This window comes from Octodon degus, unplaced genomic scaffold (assembly GCF_000260255.1).
Source record: "Octodon degus isolate 3935 unplaced genomic scaffold, OctDeg1.0 scaffold00293, whole genome shotgun sequence".
NCBI classification, from domain to species: Eukaryota; Metazoa; Chordata; class Mammalia; order Rodentia; family Octodontidae; genus Octodon; species Octodon degus.
The window spans coordinates 73,856-90,144 of NW_004524869.1; the positions used below are offsets into that span (position 1 = coordinate 73,856).

The 16,289-nt window shown below is 39.2% G+C and overlaps 1 protein-coding gene and 1 pseudogene across 1 annotated transcript; one reads left to right on the top strand and one right to left on the bottom strand.

Moving 5' to 3' along the window:
• Positions 1-1,604: 1,604 nt before the first annotated feature.
• Positions 1,605-2,027, bottom strand: LOC101560722 (myosin light polypeptide 6-like). The gene has a single exon (XM_023707483.1). The coding sequence runs from the start codon at positions 2,025-2,027 to the stop codon at positions 1,605-1,607; it is 423 nt and encodes a 140-aa protein (XP_023563251.1).
• Positions 2,028-14,656: 12,629 nt separating this feature from the next.
• Positions 14,657-15,611, top strand: LOC101561116 (annotated as a pseudogene).
• The last annotated feature ends 678 nt before the right edge of the window (positions 15,612-16,289 follow it).

Consider the following 16,289-nt stretch of genomic DNA (forward strand, 5'->3'; position numbering starts at 1 on the left):
AAAACTTTTGGAATCAATACTTAAAAAAATTATTCAATCCTAAACTTAGTTTATAGTTTTTTAAATCTGATTTTCTTGTGCACTTTAATTAGTTGTATTGGTTCATGTGGATCTGATTTATTTCACTTATGAGTATATCTTCAAGTGGCATCCACTTATATATGAAGACTTCGAGTTTATCATTCTTTATAGCTGAGTAATACTCCATTGTATAAAAATACCACATCCTTTTCATCCATTCCTCAGGTGATCTGTATTTTGTTTGTTTCCAAAAGTCGGCTATCCCAAATTGCACTGATATAAACATAGGTGCGCATATATCACTATAATATGACATTTTCAGTTCCTCTGGGAAAATTCCCAGTAGGGAGAATAGCTGCTTTGAATGGGATTTCCAGTCCTAGTTTTTTAAGGAGTCTCCACACTGATTTCCATAATGGTTGCACCAGTCTACACTCCCACCAACAGTGGAGAAGGGTTCCTTTTTCCCCACAGCCTCTCCAACATTTGTTGTTGGTTGATTTCTTTATGATAGCCACTTTTTGTGGGGTGAGCATTGTTTTGATTTGCATTTCATGGATGACTAGTGAAGTAGAGCATTTTTTCATGTATTTACAAACCTACACTGAAAGGTAAATTCTTTTTTAAAAATAGCTAACAGGGATGGCAAGATAGCTCAGGAGACTAAGCACCTGCTTAGCCAAAACAGGAACAGGGGTTTGGTCCTTTGTACTGCATGCTGCACTGACCCTGCCCCTGGGTATGCTGAGCTGGCAACCAAGTCAGAGTGTGGTGACACATGCCTGTAATCCCAGCACTGGGGAGGCTGAAAACAGGAGGATCACTCTAAGTCCAATCTGTGTAGGGAGACCCTGTACCACATAAATAAAATATTAAAAAGAAAAGCCAACAGTTAATGCAGTTCTAACCAATAAAACCTTTTCAAATAAATCCACTTCAAGAGACATCACAGATTTTTGGTATTTGTTTGTTCTGGTACCAGGAATCAAACTCAGAACCTCCCCAGGCAGACACTGTGTGACTGAGCTAAATCCCCAGATCAAACTCTTGAAATTGAGAATGTACGTGTCATGTAATATAAAGATTAATTCAAGGATTTATGACCTCAAATGGAAAATCTAGAAGCCCTGATTTACTTTTGTTATAAATATTTTTAAATAAAATTTGATGAACTAACTCATAATCATCTCAAAAATCTAAAAAGTGGCAGCAGCCAGGAGATTAAAGCCCAGCACAGTTAAATGAACATTTGGGGCAGATACAGGAAACAGAAAATGAATATGGCAAATATTGAACTAGTTTGACAATTCATCTTATTTTATTATTTCATTATATAGTGACACATTAAGAGATGAAAAGCTCCTTTTCACAGGAAGCTAAAATTACCTTTCTAAATAACATTTTTTATTTATTTACATTTTTAAATTTTTTTTTGGCAAAGAGAGCAAGTTTATTTGATGACTGCTGAAGGCAAGCATCACCCAAGAGACCGGGTGGAAAAGGTGCCATGGCGCGAGGGAACCTAGAAGCCCCTGGGGCCACACACAAATCTCGCAGAGGGGAGATGGAATGTCCTCAGCCAGTCAGCACCAGCCAGACAAGTTCTTTACAGTTGATACCACCACTGCTGTCCTCATGCCCTGCCACCAGCATACCACTTCTTCCTCGGTCATCTTCTCACCCAGTGAGACTAGGACAGGATGGATCTCAGCGCCCCTGACAATACCATTCCCTTCTTTATCAGATGCTAGAAGGCCTTCAGTGTAGTCCTCATAAGTTCCCTGGTCCTTGTTCTTGGCCACAGTCTGCAGCATGGCCAGAAAGTGCCCAAAGTCCAGTACCTTCTCTTTCATCTCATCACTCTTGGGGTTCTCCAGAACCTTGAGCACCTCGGTGTTGGTGGGGCTCTGGCCCAGGGCCCTCATCATGTCCCCATACTGGCTGTACAGGATCTGGCCATCACCTGTCCTGTCAAACAGTTGAAAGGCCTCTCTGAACTCTGCCATCTCGTCCTCGGTGAAGTCACAACATCTTGACTGCCGAGCTCTGCCCAACCTGCAGTAATGGCCACAAATAATATTTTAAGTTGTGCTCAGCAGATAAGGTGGGCACGATTTCATTCAAGTGACAGAAAAGAAAATGCATAACATGATCTTAAAGAAAATGTTACACTTAAAAGGGAAGCTGAGTGGGGAGGTGCACACCTGTGATCCCAGCATTCTGGGAGGCTAGGCAGGAGGATCATGGACAAGTTAGAAGTTTAGCTAGAACTTGTCTCAAAATAAATAAATAAATAAATAAATAAATAAATAAATAAATGGCTGGGGGTGTAGCTCAATATGAAGGCCCTGGGTAGCCATGACAGAGATGGAGATGGAGATGGAGATAGAGTGAGAGAGAGAAAGAGGGAGGGAGAGACACACAGAGAGACAGAGACAGACAGAGACAGATAGAGAGTGAGCATATGCAGTCAGTTTAAACATGCACACTCCCAGCCTATTCATTCATTTTAAGTGTAATTTAGTTAAGTTCACAAATTTAAGCGTACAAAAGGAGTCTTTACTTATGCATATACTCATGAAACACTATCCAGATAAAAATATAGGTCATTATCAGCAACACTCTAACAAGTGTTTATATGTACCCCCACATATAAAATGTATATTTGATCAGTATTCTAAAGATCAACTCCTTTTCTAAATTAAGAAAATTGGAGCTGGAGAGGTAAGTACTTACTACACATTGCAAAGCATAGTGGCAATTAAGACAGATTAGTCAGGAAAAAACTTTTTAAGAAGATGTGAGCTTAAAACTAATTTTTAAGAAAAATGGGAGTTAGCTAAAAAATGCTAATGGAGGATGATGCATGGAAGGGGGAATATGAAAGAAAGAGAAGAACTCCCTATGTGAGAGTACAGAGTCACAGGCTCATGGAACACACTTAAGGAGCCCTGTTTGCATGGCTGCAGTAAAGGATTCAGGCTAGAGGTACCGAGAGATAAGCTGTAGAGGCAGCAAAAAAACCAATCACAAGGACTTGCATTAATGTAAAAATTAAACTTCATCCTACATATGGGCTTGAGGCCAGACAGTCAGTAAGAGAAATGGCATCATCAGCTACATATTTCAAGAAAAATTACATTATGGGGAGTAGGCCAATTACTGTGGAAGTTGGAGGGCTGCAGGCAAAGGCAAGAGGCAACTGGAGTAACCTGGCCAGGGTGAAGAGGACCAGATTGTTGTGGATCTGGACAGCCAGAAGGGTGAGCCTCAGAATGAGTGAAGTAACTAGATTATGGCTGAAGAGGTAGAATCTGCAGACTATGCAGACTAATTGGAAGGGTAGGCTAGTTACTGCTGGGGGTTATGGTTTGGGCAATGGCACCCTGTACCAAAAGGGGACACTTTCCATAACCTGTATAGGAATGACAGTGAGTTCAATTTTAGACATGGCATATCCCATATGCCATTTCAGAATCAAATGGAAATGTCTTAAAAGCATGTGGCTAAAAATAGCTATGATTTATTGTGCACAGCTTTGTGTCTTTTAAAGAATCATGCTACACAAAACACACAGAGATTATAAACTCAGTTATAGGGGCCCATTAAGAGGCATTTTGATAAACTAAGTGAGGAAAATTTTGGGAAATCACATTTTGAGAAGGCGACTGTGCTGGGTAGCTCTCGAATATGGATAGGGCCATGGAAATTTTTCCAGTTTGAAAATCCCCTTCAAAACGAAAGGGTCTGAAATTCATTTACATTTGGAAAAATGTACTTTTCTATTGCTACAAAGCAAAAGATAATGGGAAAGGTCATTATGGACATTGATTCTTACCCAACTCCTGTTGGATGAGATGGCTGAATGAATATAAAACACGTGGATTAAAATAGTCAGAGCATTTTTAAGTGAGAGAAGCACACTTAGCTAAGGATGAAGACTAGCACTGCAGGATGTTTGACAAACCCAGGTCATAACAGTCTCCTCTGTGTTCTGAAGGGTGTGTTTTCTCTCAAACCATGTGGGTCTTGCTCTGAGAAAAGCAAGTATAGGGCAAGCACCTCAATTAGATGGGCTGAGAGTTGATCTTTTACATTTATTTGGACAGGCATTTTGATTTATGTGCCTTGTGTGCTTTTCTAGGTTCTGGAGGGCCGTCATGACATACGAGAAGTTAAGTGAAAGTTGTCTGTATCTGTTCATGTGTTCACACACGTGTGTGTAAAACTGTAACTTTTGTTGGAGTCTCTCTAGATGGAATAATGCTGCATAAGTGGCATATGCTGATTATCCATTACTACTCTGCCTTAGTACTGTCTTCCAGATTTGTTCCTTAAAGTCCAAAGAAAACCTAGCTTCCCTTACCCAGAAAATTCCCTGCTGTAACACATTCATATTGCACCAGCAGTTTGTCTGAAAAACCAAAGACAAAATTTCCAGTTAACACTCATAAATTAAGGAATGGCCTGGCAGGAATATAAGCAACTAAGAAAGCTTTGCTACATTTCAATTCTTTCTAGGAAAAAAGACAAATAGAGAGAAACTAAAAATGGACATGTATTACTAGGACAAGAGACAACTTCTTGGTATGGACAGCTACACTAATGAATGAATGGAGACTTTGTCTACCTTTAGATTATAGATATCTTAAAAATACAGATAATTGTATCATATGTTATGATTCTCTTCAAAGATCTTTCATACATTTATACTATACTTTATGTAATTATTTTACTGTAATGACTTTAAAATCTTAAAGAGTTACTATATATTTTGGCTATCCACTATGACATTCCACTGAGTGAAGATTTTTGGATAAGAACACAAAAGCACAGGAAACAATAACAAAAATAAATGTATGGGGTTATATCAAACTAAATAGTTTCTGCACAGCAAGAAACAGTTGAACAAGTGAAAACTTACTAGAAGGGAGAAAATATTTGTGGTCTATGCATCTAGTAAAAGTCACTATTCAGAAAATGTTAAGAACTCCACAAATTCAATAAAAAAACCCTCTGATAAATAAAAAGGGTGAAAGACCTGAACTGATAGTTTGAGGATGGAAAAATGGTTAATAGGTATATGAAAAAAAGTTCAGCATTACTAACGAGCAGGTAAATACAAACAGAAACCATAATGAGGTACAGTTCTAGCCAGTAAGGGGAATCTCTTCCATGCTTTGGTGGAAATGTAAATTAGTACTGCTATTATGGAAAGTAGCACAAAAATGTTTCCATAATTGAAAAATAAATATATTTAAAAATTTAAACTACCTTATGATTCAGCAATCTATTACTGGATATATATATATATATACTCAAAAGATACAAAATCAGTGTATTGACAAATCTCTGGACTTTCACAGTTGTTGCCATGCTATTTACAGTAGGCAAGATATAGAATCAACATAGATCTTAATTAACAGATGAACAGATAAAGACAATGTTGTATATAAATAATATGAAATACTCTGGCCATAAAAATAAAATCCTGCCACTTTTCATATATAAAAACCAACTAAAAATGAATTTATAACTTAAATGTAACACCTGAAACTATGGAATAATGAAGAAATCACATAGAATGATTAAAAATGTCATGAATGCTTAAATTTTTAAAAATTCATTGCAATGAAAGACTTATTGTCATTATCATCCTCAAAACACTTCCCTCAGTGGATATTATATAAATGGAAATAAGCAAATTGAATAAAGACAAATGCCTCATGATCTCATCTACATTTGGAAACTAAAAAGGTTGACTCCATAGAAGTAGAGAGTAGAATAGTGGTTGTCAGTGGATGGAGAGAGTAGAGAAGGGATGAAAAGAATGGAAAGGACCATCAGTGGGTACAAAGTCACATGGAGGGAAAACCAACTCCAGTGCTCCACCACACAGTGGAAGGATATCTATAGATTCAGAGCAGAGTCAGGCAGGGTGGTGCATGCCTAATGTCCCAGCACTTAGTAGGTGGAGGCAAGAGGTTAGCCACCAATTTGAGGCTGTACTTGTCTACAGAGTGTGTTCAAGGATGCTCTGAACTACATAGCAAGATTCTGCCTAAAAAAAACAAAAACAAAAAAGCGTGAAACACCAGTAGGCCTTAACCACATAGGCCAAATTGATATCAATTAATTTGCTACTCTGAAAGGAGATGTCATTAGTTGGTATGGAAATAAACCTTTATATTATGATGTTCTTTTTGTATAAAGTGCAGTCATTTAGGAGTCATAATTTACATGTTATTTCGCCTAACCTCTATATATTTCAGATAAAATAAATAAAATTCAAAGAACTGTCCTGCAAACACAAAGGAATTAAGAATTTAAAGTTAGTTGAGTTAAAAAAAACCCTAAAAATTAATCATAATGTTATCATCAGGTCTGGCTATGGTAGTTAATTTTTTGCAATCATATTAATTATTGGGCAGAGAAGAAGATTTGATTTACGCAGAACCATAGTGGCATCAAAGAATTGCTGAAGTAGATTGCAGAGAAAACAAAGTTCAAGTTGCCTAATTGCATATAGGAATCTTGACTTATAACTGCTGCATCTCTACTAAATACTGGGACAGAGACATGTAAACGAAGATGTAGAGACCAGCTATCCACCAAAACATTGATAATTTTGTTCATAAAATTTTTGGACCAATAATATCTGAACAACTGATATCTTCAGTGCTATCAACAACTGCTATAAATTCATTACATTGCACTGGATATATATCCAAATGATATTTAGGCTATGTTCTTTTTGAAAAATTTAATTTTATTTTGAAAAGTAAAAGTAAAGCAAGAACAAAAATCAGAAACAAAGAAAGAAATAGGGCAACATACAACAGTACATATGCTACAGATCTTCAAACCAAGAATAGCTAATTAACAATGGTTAACATATTATCTATTTTATCATCAAAACTGTTGCTCAGATTAGCAGATATAGTTATGTAAGATTGGACATATGGTTAGATATTACCACTTGCTTTCAAGAAAGCTTAAATTTTTCACCTAGGCTATGTTTTTGACAATTTATTATCTGACAGGAAAAAAAATAATTAAACACTCATATCTGTAGCATATAGTGTTACATGGAGAAATGTGAGATGTCTAGGCCCATTCAGTACACTTTCAGATAGTAACATATTATTGGTTCATTGAAGCTCACACGAAGAATACATTGGAATTTAACTACCTATGACTGCTGAACAATGGAAAGAGGATGAGGCTTTAAGTTTGAATTACAGATTTTTTCTTGCTATCCAAATGACTTTGGTGACTCCAATGTATTAATATATTTAACTTGCATTTTCACTTTAAAAAAAACTGATAAAATGATGTAAGTTAAAGTGTGTGATTCAAATAGACAGTGTAGATACCTAACAATGATGACAATAATATTTAATATTTATTGTTTATTGAATGTTACATATTTTAACTCATGTAATATTTATGACCATTCCATTATATAGTCCTGCTATTAGCTATAAAACATGGGTGCTGTACTTTCTAGATGGAGAAAAAGACATAGAGTAGTTGTGCAATTTTCAGAAGGACATACAGCTATGTGTGGAAGCTAGGCTTCACATCCAGGCAGACTGGCTCTATTGCCTGTGCTCCAGTGTCGGACACATTCCTTAGGCTCTCTATGAGAAAAGAGTCAGCAAACTTTCATAATGAAATAACTGTTTCATGCCCTGAATTCAGACCTTTCAGTTTAACATTGAAGGGAGAGCTGGAGACTGGAGACTGTCATCAAATCCAGAACAGGAGGTACTTGGAACCAACATTCTAGCCCAGTGACATAAAGACTCTTCATATAAGACAGTCAGAAAATAGTAGTTACAGTAAATTTCATTTTAGAGTTAATCAAGATTTAAAAATTTATTTCACATCAAGCATCAAGAAAATATTTCACAGTTTAAGAGAGAAATATTCAAGTCTCTCGTATGTTCCTTTGACTTTTAGAAGAGGCAAAGATACTCACTTTTTATGTACCTATCATGACATGGTTTCATTAACTGAAAGATCCAATGATTTTTATCTTAAGTGTATACAATGTATTTCTTCTTTCTCTGCTTTTCTACAGCTGTAGAGTAGCTGATTTTTAACATAGAAGACTGCTCACCAATAACCATCCCAATAGAGAGAACAACAGCTTTCTGAATCTCAAGCTGGTATCTTAAGCCCTTATGGCAATATAATTAAATAATATGATTCGTCAAAGTTTGAGAGCTTATGAAAAATAAAAATAGGCATGAACTATGCATTTCTGTGGTTTTAAGAGCCCGAACAATTGTACCATATTCACTCTGGTCACATCGAAGATCTCATTCTGCCAAAGCTGGAATGAATTCAGAGGTGACTTTGCCTTAGAGTGATGATGTACTGGAATTACCCAAGAATTTCATTTAAAGTTTTTTTTTTTTTTTTTTTTTTTTTTTTGTGTTCAACTCTACAGAAACAATAGAGAACAGTACCACCTTCACCTTGATGGATCAGATGTTAAGCAGTTCATCACTTAGAGTTCTTTTATGCTTTCCTGCATTCCCTGTTTTCATTTTTATTCTCAAGTCTTTATAACTTCAGAGTAAATTGTACATCTCATAGCTGGAAGAATGTAGTCTATATTTTTCTTTCCTTTTTAGGATTGATGTATAAATCTCCCCCTCTGCAGAGAGTTTCAGTGATGAACAACTTATACCTAAGGCCCTTTCTGGACGCTGTCCTTGGCTGGAGAGTCACCACAATGAAAGGCATTCTGTCACTGAGGACAGCCCACAGATAATGATGACTGACGTTGCTATCACCCCAGATTCAGGACGACTCCAGAGTTCCCCGGTGGGGAGCTGAGTTCTTTGGGAGGACAGCATTTCAGCTGCCCTGTTTACTTAATCCTCTTCTTCACTCCTCCCCAAATAAGCTTTGCTGGGAACTTATCCAGTAATAATTCATCAATAATCCAGTGCAATTAGATTAAGTATACCTTTAAAAATTCCATACAGAGCTGATAAACCTGGGTGGAAGCCAGGGTGGTCCCTGGCCGGCACGAGCTAAGTCTGGCTCCTGAAAGCCGTGCATCCTGGGACACTGGAGAAGAGGAACTGAGCACAGGGCTCCTGGGACATCTCCATAGCTCCCAGGGCGCTTTGGCACCCCGGAATCTCCTTCCTTTCCTGTTTGTGGCTTCAGCTGCCTCTACACACGTTCGTTGCTAAAAGCATACTTGGCCTCGTTTGATTTAGTCAGTAAGGAAGCAGGCATGAGGAGAGGAGCCTCAGTGGCCCAGAACAGTTACATAAAAACCTGAATGAGGAGGCAAGAGGATGGAAAACTCCAGGTCAGCCTCGAACTCCTTTACTCCCTTGAATTGTGTTCTTAGACACTAAGAGCTTTTGGATCTGAAAATTTTAAAGAAACATTCCTTAATTTTTTCTGCACCTGTGTATGGCCTAACTACCCTCTGGGTGAGAAAAGATGGAGCCCCAAGGGAAGTATCAATTATGACACTATCCTTCAACTGGGATTATTTTGTAAGAGACGGGGGAAATGGTCAGGGGTTCCTTATGTTCAAATCCTCTTCAGTTTGAGAGACAAGCCTGATTTATGCTCCAAGTGTGGGTGTCCTCCGAAAGAAAATCAGATAGATGGCTATAACCTGCAGAGCTGGTTTCCACTGCCTGATGCTCCTCCCAGGGGCCTTCTGGGCCCTAGAGCCTCTAGATGCGGAGTAGAGATTCAAGGCCCAGGCACACGCAGGCCTCACTCTTCCACAGGGATCTTAGCCAAATAAAACAAGAGTTAGGGAGATTTTCAAATGATCCTGATGCATACATTGAGGCTTTTAGAGGACTTGCTCGGTCTTTTTCCTTAGCTTGGGAAAATGTTATGTTACCTCTAAACCAGACTGTGACCCCTGGTGAGATGCAAGGGACCTTGAGGGTGCCACAGCCTTTGGGGACAAGCTTTACCTCATTCATTCCAAAAGGCCAGAGGACTTAGTACTGGGTGAACAGCCATTCCCAATCAGAGCCCAGGCTGTCCCCCAGCAGGATCCTCAGTGGGACCCTAATACTGAGGTGGGGGCTTGGAACAGGAGACAATTCCAAACTTGTCTTCTTGAGGGCCTGCAGAGAACTAGGCCCAAACCTCAGAACTATGCAAAACTGTCCACAGTCAGCCAAGGCAAGGATGAAAATCCTTCGACTTTTTTAGAAGGACTGCAGGATGCTCTTACTAAGTACACATCTTTGTCTCCTGAGTCAGAGGTGGGTCAGGTTATTCTTAAACATAAATTCATCACTCAGTCAGCCTCTGATATCTGAAGGTGGCTTCAAAATGTGGCCTTCAACCCAGATAGCTCACTTGATGTTCTGGTAAATGTAGCCTCTTCTGTCTTCTATAACCATGACCAGGAGGAGGCCAAGAAGAGAAAACAAAGGGTTTGGGAAGAGGCTGTGGCCCTTGCAGAGGCCCTCAAGTGTAACTCCAGGGGCCCCAAAGGTGGTCACTTGCCCACAGCCCCCACTTGTTATGGTTGGGGGAAGCCAGGACATTTTAGGGGGGATTGTGGCAAAGCTCCCAGCTATAAGACTGAAGGCCCCATTGCACATGGTGGCCTCTCCCTGAGGAGCCCCTGGTAATTCTTACTATTGAGAGAAACAAAGCTAGCTTCTGGTTGGATCCAGGAGCCAGATTTGTAGTTCTCTCTGACCCTGGCCTTCCTCCACACAGCCACAGAATGGTGAGAGGTGCTACAGGAAAGACTTCTTGTCTCCCTGTCCAATTCTCTTCTTAGACTCCCATCTGCAATTGGGTGGGTTTCTATTTTGACATGCCCTTCTGATCATGCCTAAAGTCCTGTTTCCTTCCTGAGATTTTATCTTGCCTCAATGTTATCACTTATATGCACCCAAAACACAAGATATATTCTTTCCATAAGAGATGGATGTGAACTTGGAATTGTGGGCAAATCAAAGTAAAATAAGAAAGGCAATAAAGTTTACATTTTTTTAAAAAAATGTATTTTATACAGGGTCTCACGGTGCAGCTTGGACTAGTAGTGACCTTCCTGTCTCAGCCTCCCCAGCACTGCGATTACATGCATGCACCACACCCAATCTCAGTGGCATGTGATTCCAGGAATCGAACCCCAGTCCTTGAGCTTGCTTAAAGAAGTGTTTAATCCACTGAACCAGGCCCCTTTTTCCATTTTTTGCTTTTAAGCTCCTAAACAGGAAAATGAACAGGTGACTATTTTAAAATAATGAATATTTTTTTATTGATTCTTTAAAAAAATCTAGGCGTGGTAGCCCAAACCTGTTATCCCAGCACTTGGGAAGCTGAGGCAAGAGGGTTGTTCTAAGTTAGAGACTAGCCTGAACTATAAAGTGAGCTCAAGGCCACTTGAACTAAATTGTGAGACCCTGTCTCAAAAAAAAGAAAAGAAAAGAAACATGACTAAAGAAATCAGCTCACTTAGTAGTGTCAACACATTCTGCAGCAATGAGTGGAGACTCAACTCACTGCATATTCCACCCTACAGACTTGGTGGTGGTAAAACTTTCCTCCTTTACTTCTGTAAGGCCAACTAAGGAGGGGCTATGTATACACAGGATGATCCTCAAATCTCAACCCACAGAAACCGACTTGGAATCCTGGGTATACCATTCCAACTCCAGCCCTGTGAGCCTGGGATACTTTTATCTTGTCACCTACTGCATTAATATTCCTGTGAGCTGGTAGAAGATTTAAATCTCTTATTCAGAAGAAAAATTATGTTTCCTGAGACAAAACTTTGACATACTTCCTTTTACTGTTTTCCTGGCCACTCTTAGCCAGTCAGGGAAGGGAGTATCAAATTCAGTTTTGGTACAGCAAGAAAACTGCAGGCTTGTGACTGCTTCCCTCTTACAGCACCTCAGGGTGCCCCTAGTGGGCGTCCTTCCAGAGTGATGAGTGGAACAACATAGGGGATCTCATTAATCATGCAGAAGCCCTCTAGTGTTGGTCAGGTAGTGCACAGCTCTAAGGTAGGTAAGTGGCCTCAATGTCCATTATTCTATTTGTAGCCCAAAACACTATCAAGCCTTCTCTAGAAATGACACTCAGGCCTCCACATGGGCACTGTCTGAAGCCTATTCAGATCTACAGGCCAAAGTTCTATTAGCTCCTAACAGCCAAAGATACAAATGTTACCCTGGGTTAGCCCCCACTGTAGGGTGCCTTAGCCAAAGGACCCCCTCATCTTGGGAACAATATCTCTAAACATATAGGATGGACTTTCTGTGGTCTGTAGATATGATGCTGGAGGCTGAGAACTGGTTTTTGGTAGATTGGTTATTGACCCCAAAATTTGATGTGGCACCCCTTATAATGCCCATGGGCTCTGGGGCCACTTGGTGGCCTTGAGTGAAGAGGAGATACACTTTTGCTTTTCAGTTAGGGTCTCACTCTGCAGTTCAGGCTGGCCTAGAACTCAGTATGGAGCCCAGGCTGGTCTTGAACTCACAGTGATCCTCTTTCCTCAGCCTCCTCAGTGCTGGGATTACAAATGTGTGCCACCACACCTGGCAGGAGATGTACTCAAGCTTCTGCCCAACCTGCCAACCAACCCCATCTTCAGTACTGGTGCTCTCAAAGTGCGTTTCACTGGTGATCATTTAGCATCTACCTTTATTGTTTCCCTAGGGCTAGCAGATATCCTACAACATAAAGAGATATTAGCCAAGTCTGTATATCCAGCAAGCCCTAAGTGACTCAAGGAAATTTCTTTCAAACACTGGAGTCAATTGATGAGACAGGTTGTCTTACAGAATTAGATGATTCTAGGTATCGTAAACAACACAGGGCAGCTTCATGAGCAAACTGTTTTGACTTCAGCCCTTCCAGATCTTCCTCAGCACTCAGTGCTGAGGAAAAGGTTCCCTGCACAACTATGAGAAGCTATTCCTGGCTTACTGCTATGAAGAAAAATCGGTGGTTGGGTCATTATCTTGTGGGACTGCACATGCTCAATAAGCTCTTGTCTTTTCCAGACTCACGGCCATGCATCCACTGGAAATGACATCTGATGTCTGTTGAGGGCCTTTAGACAAACCCTCTGGGGAACATCCTCAACTGCTGACTATTGTGTCTGTCCCATCCAGCAGGAAGAAGCTACAGCGGTCATTGCCCATTTTCCCCCAACAGCAGTCAGGGACATTTCTCCAGAACAAATTTGTAGTAGGCAGGGAAGGCAGCTAGGGACAAAGAAGGCCCAAGATCCCACTGGGGTGGCCCAGGGGTATTGAAGACCAAGAAGCCTTGAGACTGAGGTCTGAGAAGAACCAAGTCCCATGATGGAGACACAATGGCCACAGATAAATTTTCATAGCTCTACCTCTAGTTGAACTGTTTTGTAACTCCGCAGGTTGGCGTCAGCCTGGAGCAGAGTGGTTTGAGCACAGAAACCCACCTTCTTATCCCCTCCTGATTACAGGAGTTTTCTTTTAATAAACCTTTTACTACCTGCAAAAAAATAAACAATAAATAAAAAATAAAAATTTCATATAAATAAGTGATAAAATAACAAAATTCAGGAAATTTAACATTGGTGTAATACTATAAACTGAAGGCCAATATCAATTTTTGCCAATTGTCCTACAGATTATATCTATGTCTATGTCTATGTCTATGTCTATGTCTATGTCTATGTCTATGTCTATGTCTATGTCTATGTCTCTGTCTCTGTCTCTGTCTCTATCTCTGTCTCTGTCTATGTCAATTTCAGGGTCTAATCCAGTACATTTTATTCAGTTGTCATGCTAAGTTTATTTATTTATTTATTTATTAATTTTAGTAGTTACACAGGAGTAGAAGAATTCAGGCTAGATTTCTTGAAAGAATATCAGTTATTTGTGCCTTTTTTTTACTTGACTGGGAATTGAACTCAGGACCTTTTGCTGGCCTGGCAAGTGCTTATTCTACTGAGCTATCTCCCTGGGCCCTGTCATGCTAAGTTTAGATTCTATTATTTCTAGATAATTCCTCCACTTTGTCTTTCCTATTTTAAAGAACACAAATCAATTACTTTGTATCATGTCATTTCATTTGGGTTTATTTGTTTCCTTGGGATTAAATTTAGTGCTTCTTCATGAGTCATAATTGGCAATACAACTTAAGTTGTACAACTTATTTCAAATATATGAAAAATTCCATTTTCTTTAATTGAATTACTTGGCATAGGATAAGCAATGTTCTACTCCAAAGTATCTATTATGTCAAAGCTAAGCTGTAGAATCATAATACAGTCTTCTTGAGGACACTTTATAAAGTAGGCATCCAAAGTTGTGTAACCACTACAAAACACTTAACTGAGATGACAAATCCATGTCCATTTCACTATCTGAAGAATGCCAAAAATTTTTGAAATTTTATACGATGCAGCCAGAACTCAGAAATATTGACATGTGGAGATAATAATATGTATTTTATCATTGGATAACATGTTAACTAGTGTGTACATCTTATTTAATGTTATGTTTCATATCTAACTTTCATAGCAACTCTGTAAGATAGTTATTAACAGTATTCCATTTTACAGATGTAAAAATTCAGGCTACAGTGTGTATGGGGGTAATTTTTGTAAGATCGCATAATGGGTAAGCAACAGAGTCAGAATTATAGCACAGAGGGGAGGTAACTCAGTGTAAATAGAAACACTAAGCTGTGTGAATTTGTGTAGGCTCCTTCTGAACACCAGGAGCTGGCTCCAGGATGACTACACCCCTATGCAGTTAGGAAGCCTAGTGATAAGGAGCCAGCTTTGAGCAGCCCTGAAGATGAAGTGGATGTACTTCCATATGGAACCCCTAACCAGAAATGAAAACTCATCAGAGAGTGTCTTACTGGAGAAAGTGAGCCCTGTAGTGAAGACGAACTTGAAAAACAAATGGAAGTTGAGTTAAATTCCACCACAAAAACAATGGAGGACAAGGTGTCTTCCATTGGAATAGGGTCTTCCTCAAGAGATGAAAAAGTTGAAATAGGTCCCGCAAAACACTATTATGATACATATTTTGATTCTAACTCTGAGGATGAAGACAAAAGAGCACAGGTAAACAAGAAGAAAAAGAAAGAAACAGCACAGGATTCCAACAAATGATTAACTGCTATATGATCCTGAAAAAAGATAATAGAGGCCAGGCCTGGGTTAATGCACAGAGAAGAGGTTGTCATGGTTTTGGATGACAAAGGCCACGTTAGCAGCAGCCAGTTCCCAATAGTGATGCTATCTTGAATTGCCCTGCCTGTATGACCACTTTATGCTTTGATTGCCAAAGCAGGAATCCTACAAAACTCAGTATAGAGCAATGTTTGTGGAAAAATGTTCTGTTCATAGAGAGGAGGTTCTAAGATACAAAAACCCAGTCAACAGGAAGAAAAGATGGAGCCACAAGAAGCTTCGCTCTAACCAGAAAGACATGACAGAACAGGCAGACACTGGAGAAATCTACCATCCTGTCATGTGCGCAGAGTGCTCCGCTGAAGTGTCTGTCTATGGCAAGGATGAAGTCTTTCACTTTTTCAAAGTCTTAGCAAGCCATTCCTAAGTAGTGCAGTTGGCATTTCACTGTACAGAGCCATGTAAAGGAAATTGTGTAGACCAGTTATTCTTCCTTCCAGCTCAGATTACTAAATGATGTTGAGCCTTTACTTGAGGAAGCAGTGTTTATCTGTATGAAAAAAAAATAGTCATCACTCTTCATCATTCCTTTTTTGTTTAGTTTTATGATGAATACTGGTGGAACTGATTATTCATTTTCTTCTTGGTGGACATTTGGAAATAATGGAGCTTTTTATTTATTAAAGTGCTTTAGAATTTAAAAAAAGAATCATAGCACAGATCATCTGTTCATTTAATAACAATAAATGCTTCATGTAATTTCTTTCCCCAAGATAGCTTTTACCCTAATAGAAGTTTTAGAACTCAAATTCTTAACTTAAAGATATTGGATCAACACTACTCTGTACTGAGAAACAAATCCTCTGGTACCAATGGTAATCTGGAACTGTGCTAGATAAGAGACAAATATCAGAATACCACTTTTTAAGAAATATGCAGTCTTACCAGGTAATCTCAGCACTCTGGGAGGCTGAAATAGGAAGAACACAAGTTTGGCCCCAAACTGGGCAATTTAGTCCGTTAGAGAGACCTTGTCTCAAAAGAGACTTGGGGAAGTAGCTTACTGGATGTAATCCCTAGTACTGAAGAAGGAAAGAAGCGAGGA

Coding starts and splice junctions, on each gene's coding strand:
- LOC101560722 (XM_023707483.1), bottom strand. CDS start 2,027: ATGGCAGAGTTCAGAGAGGCCTTTCAACTGTTTGACAGGACAGGTGAT.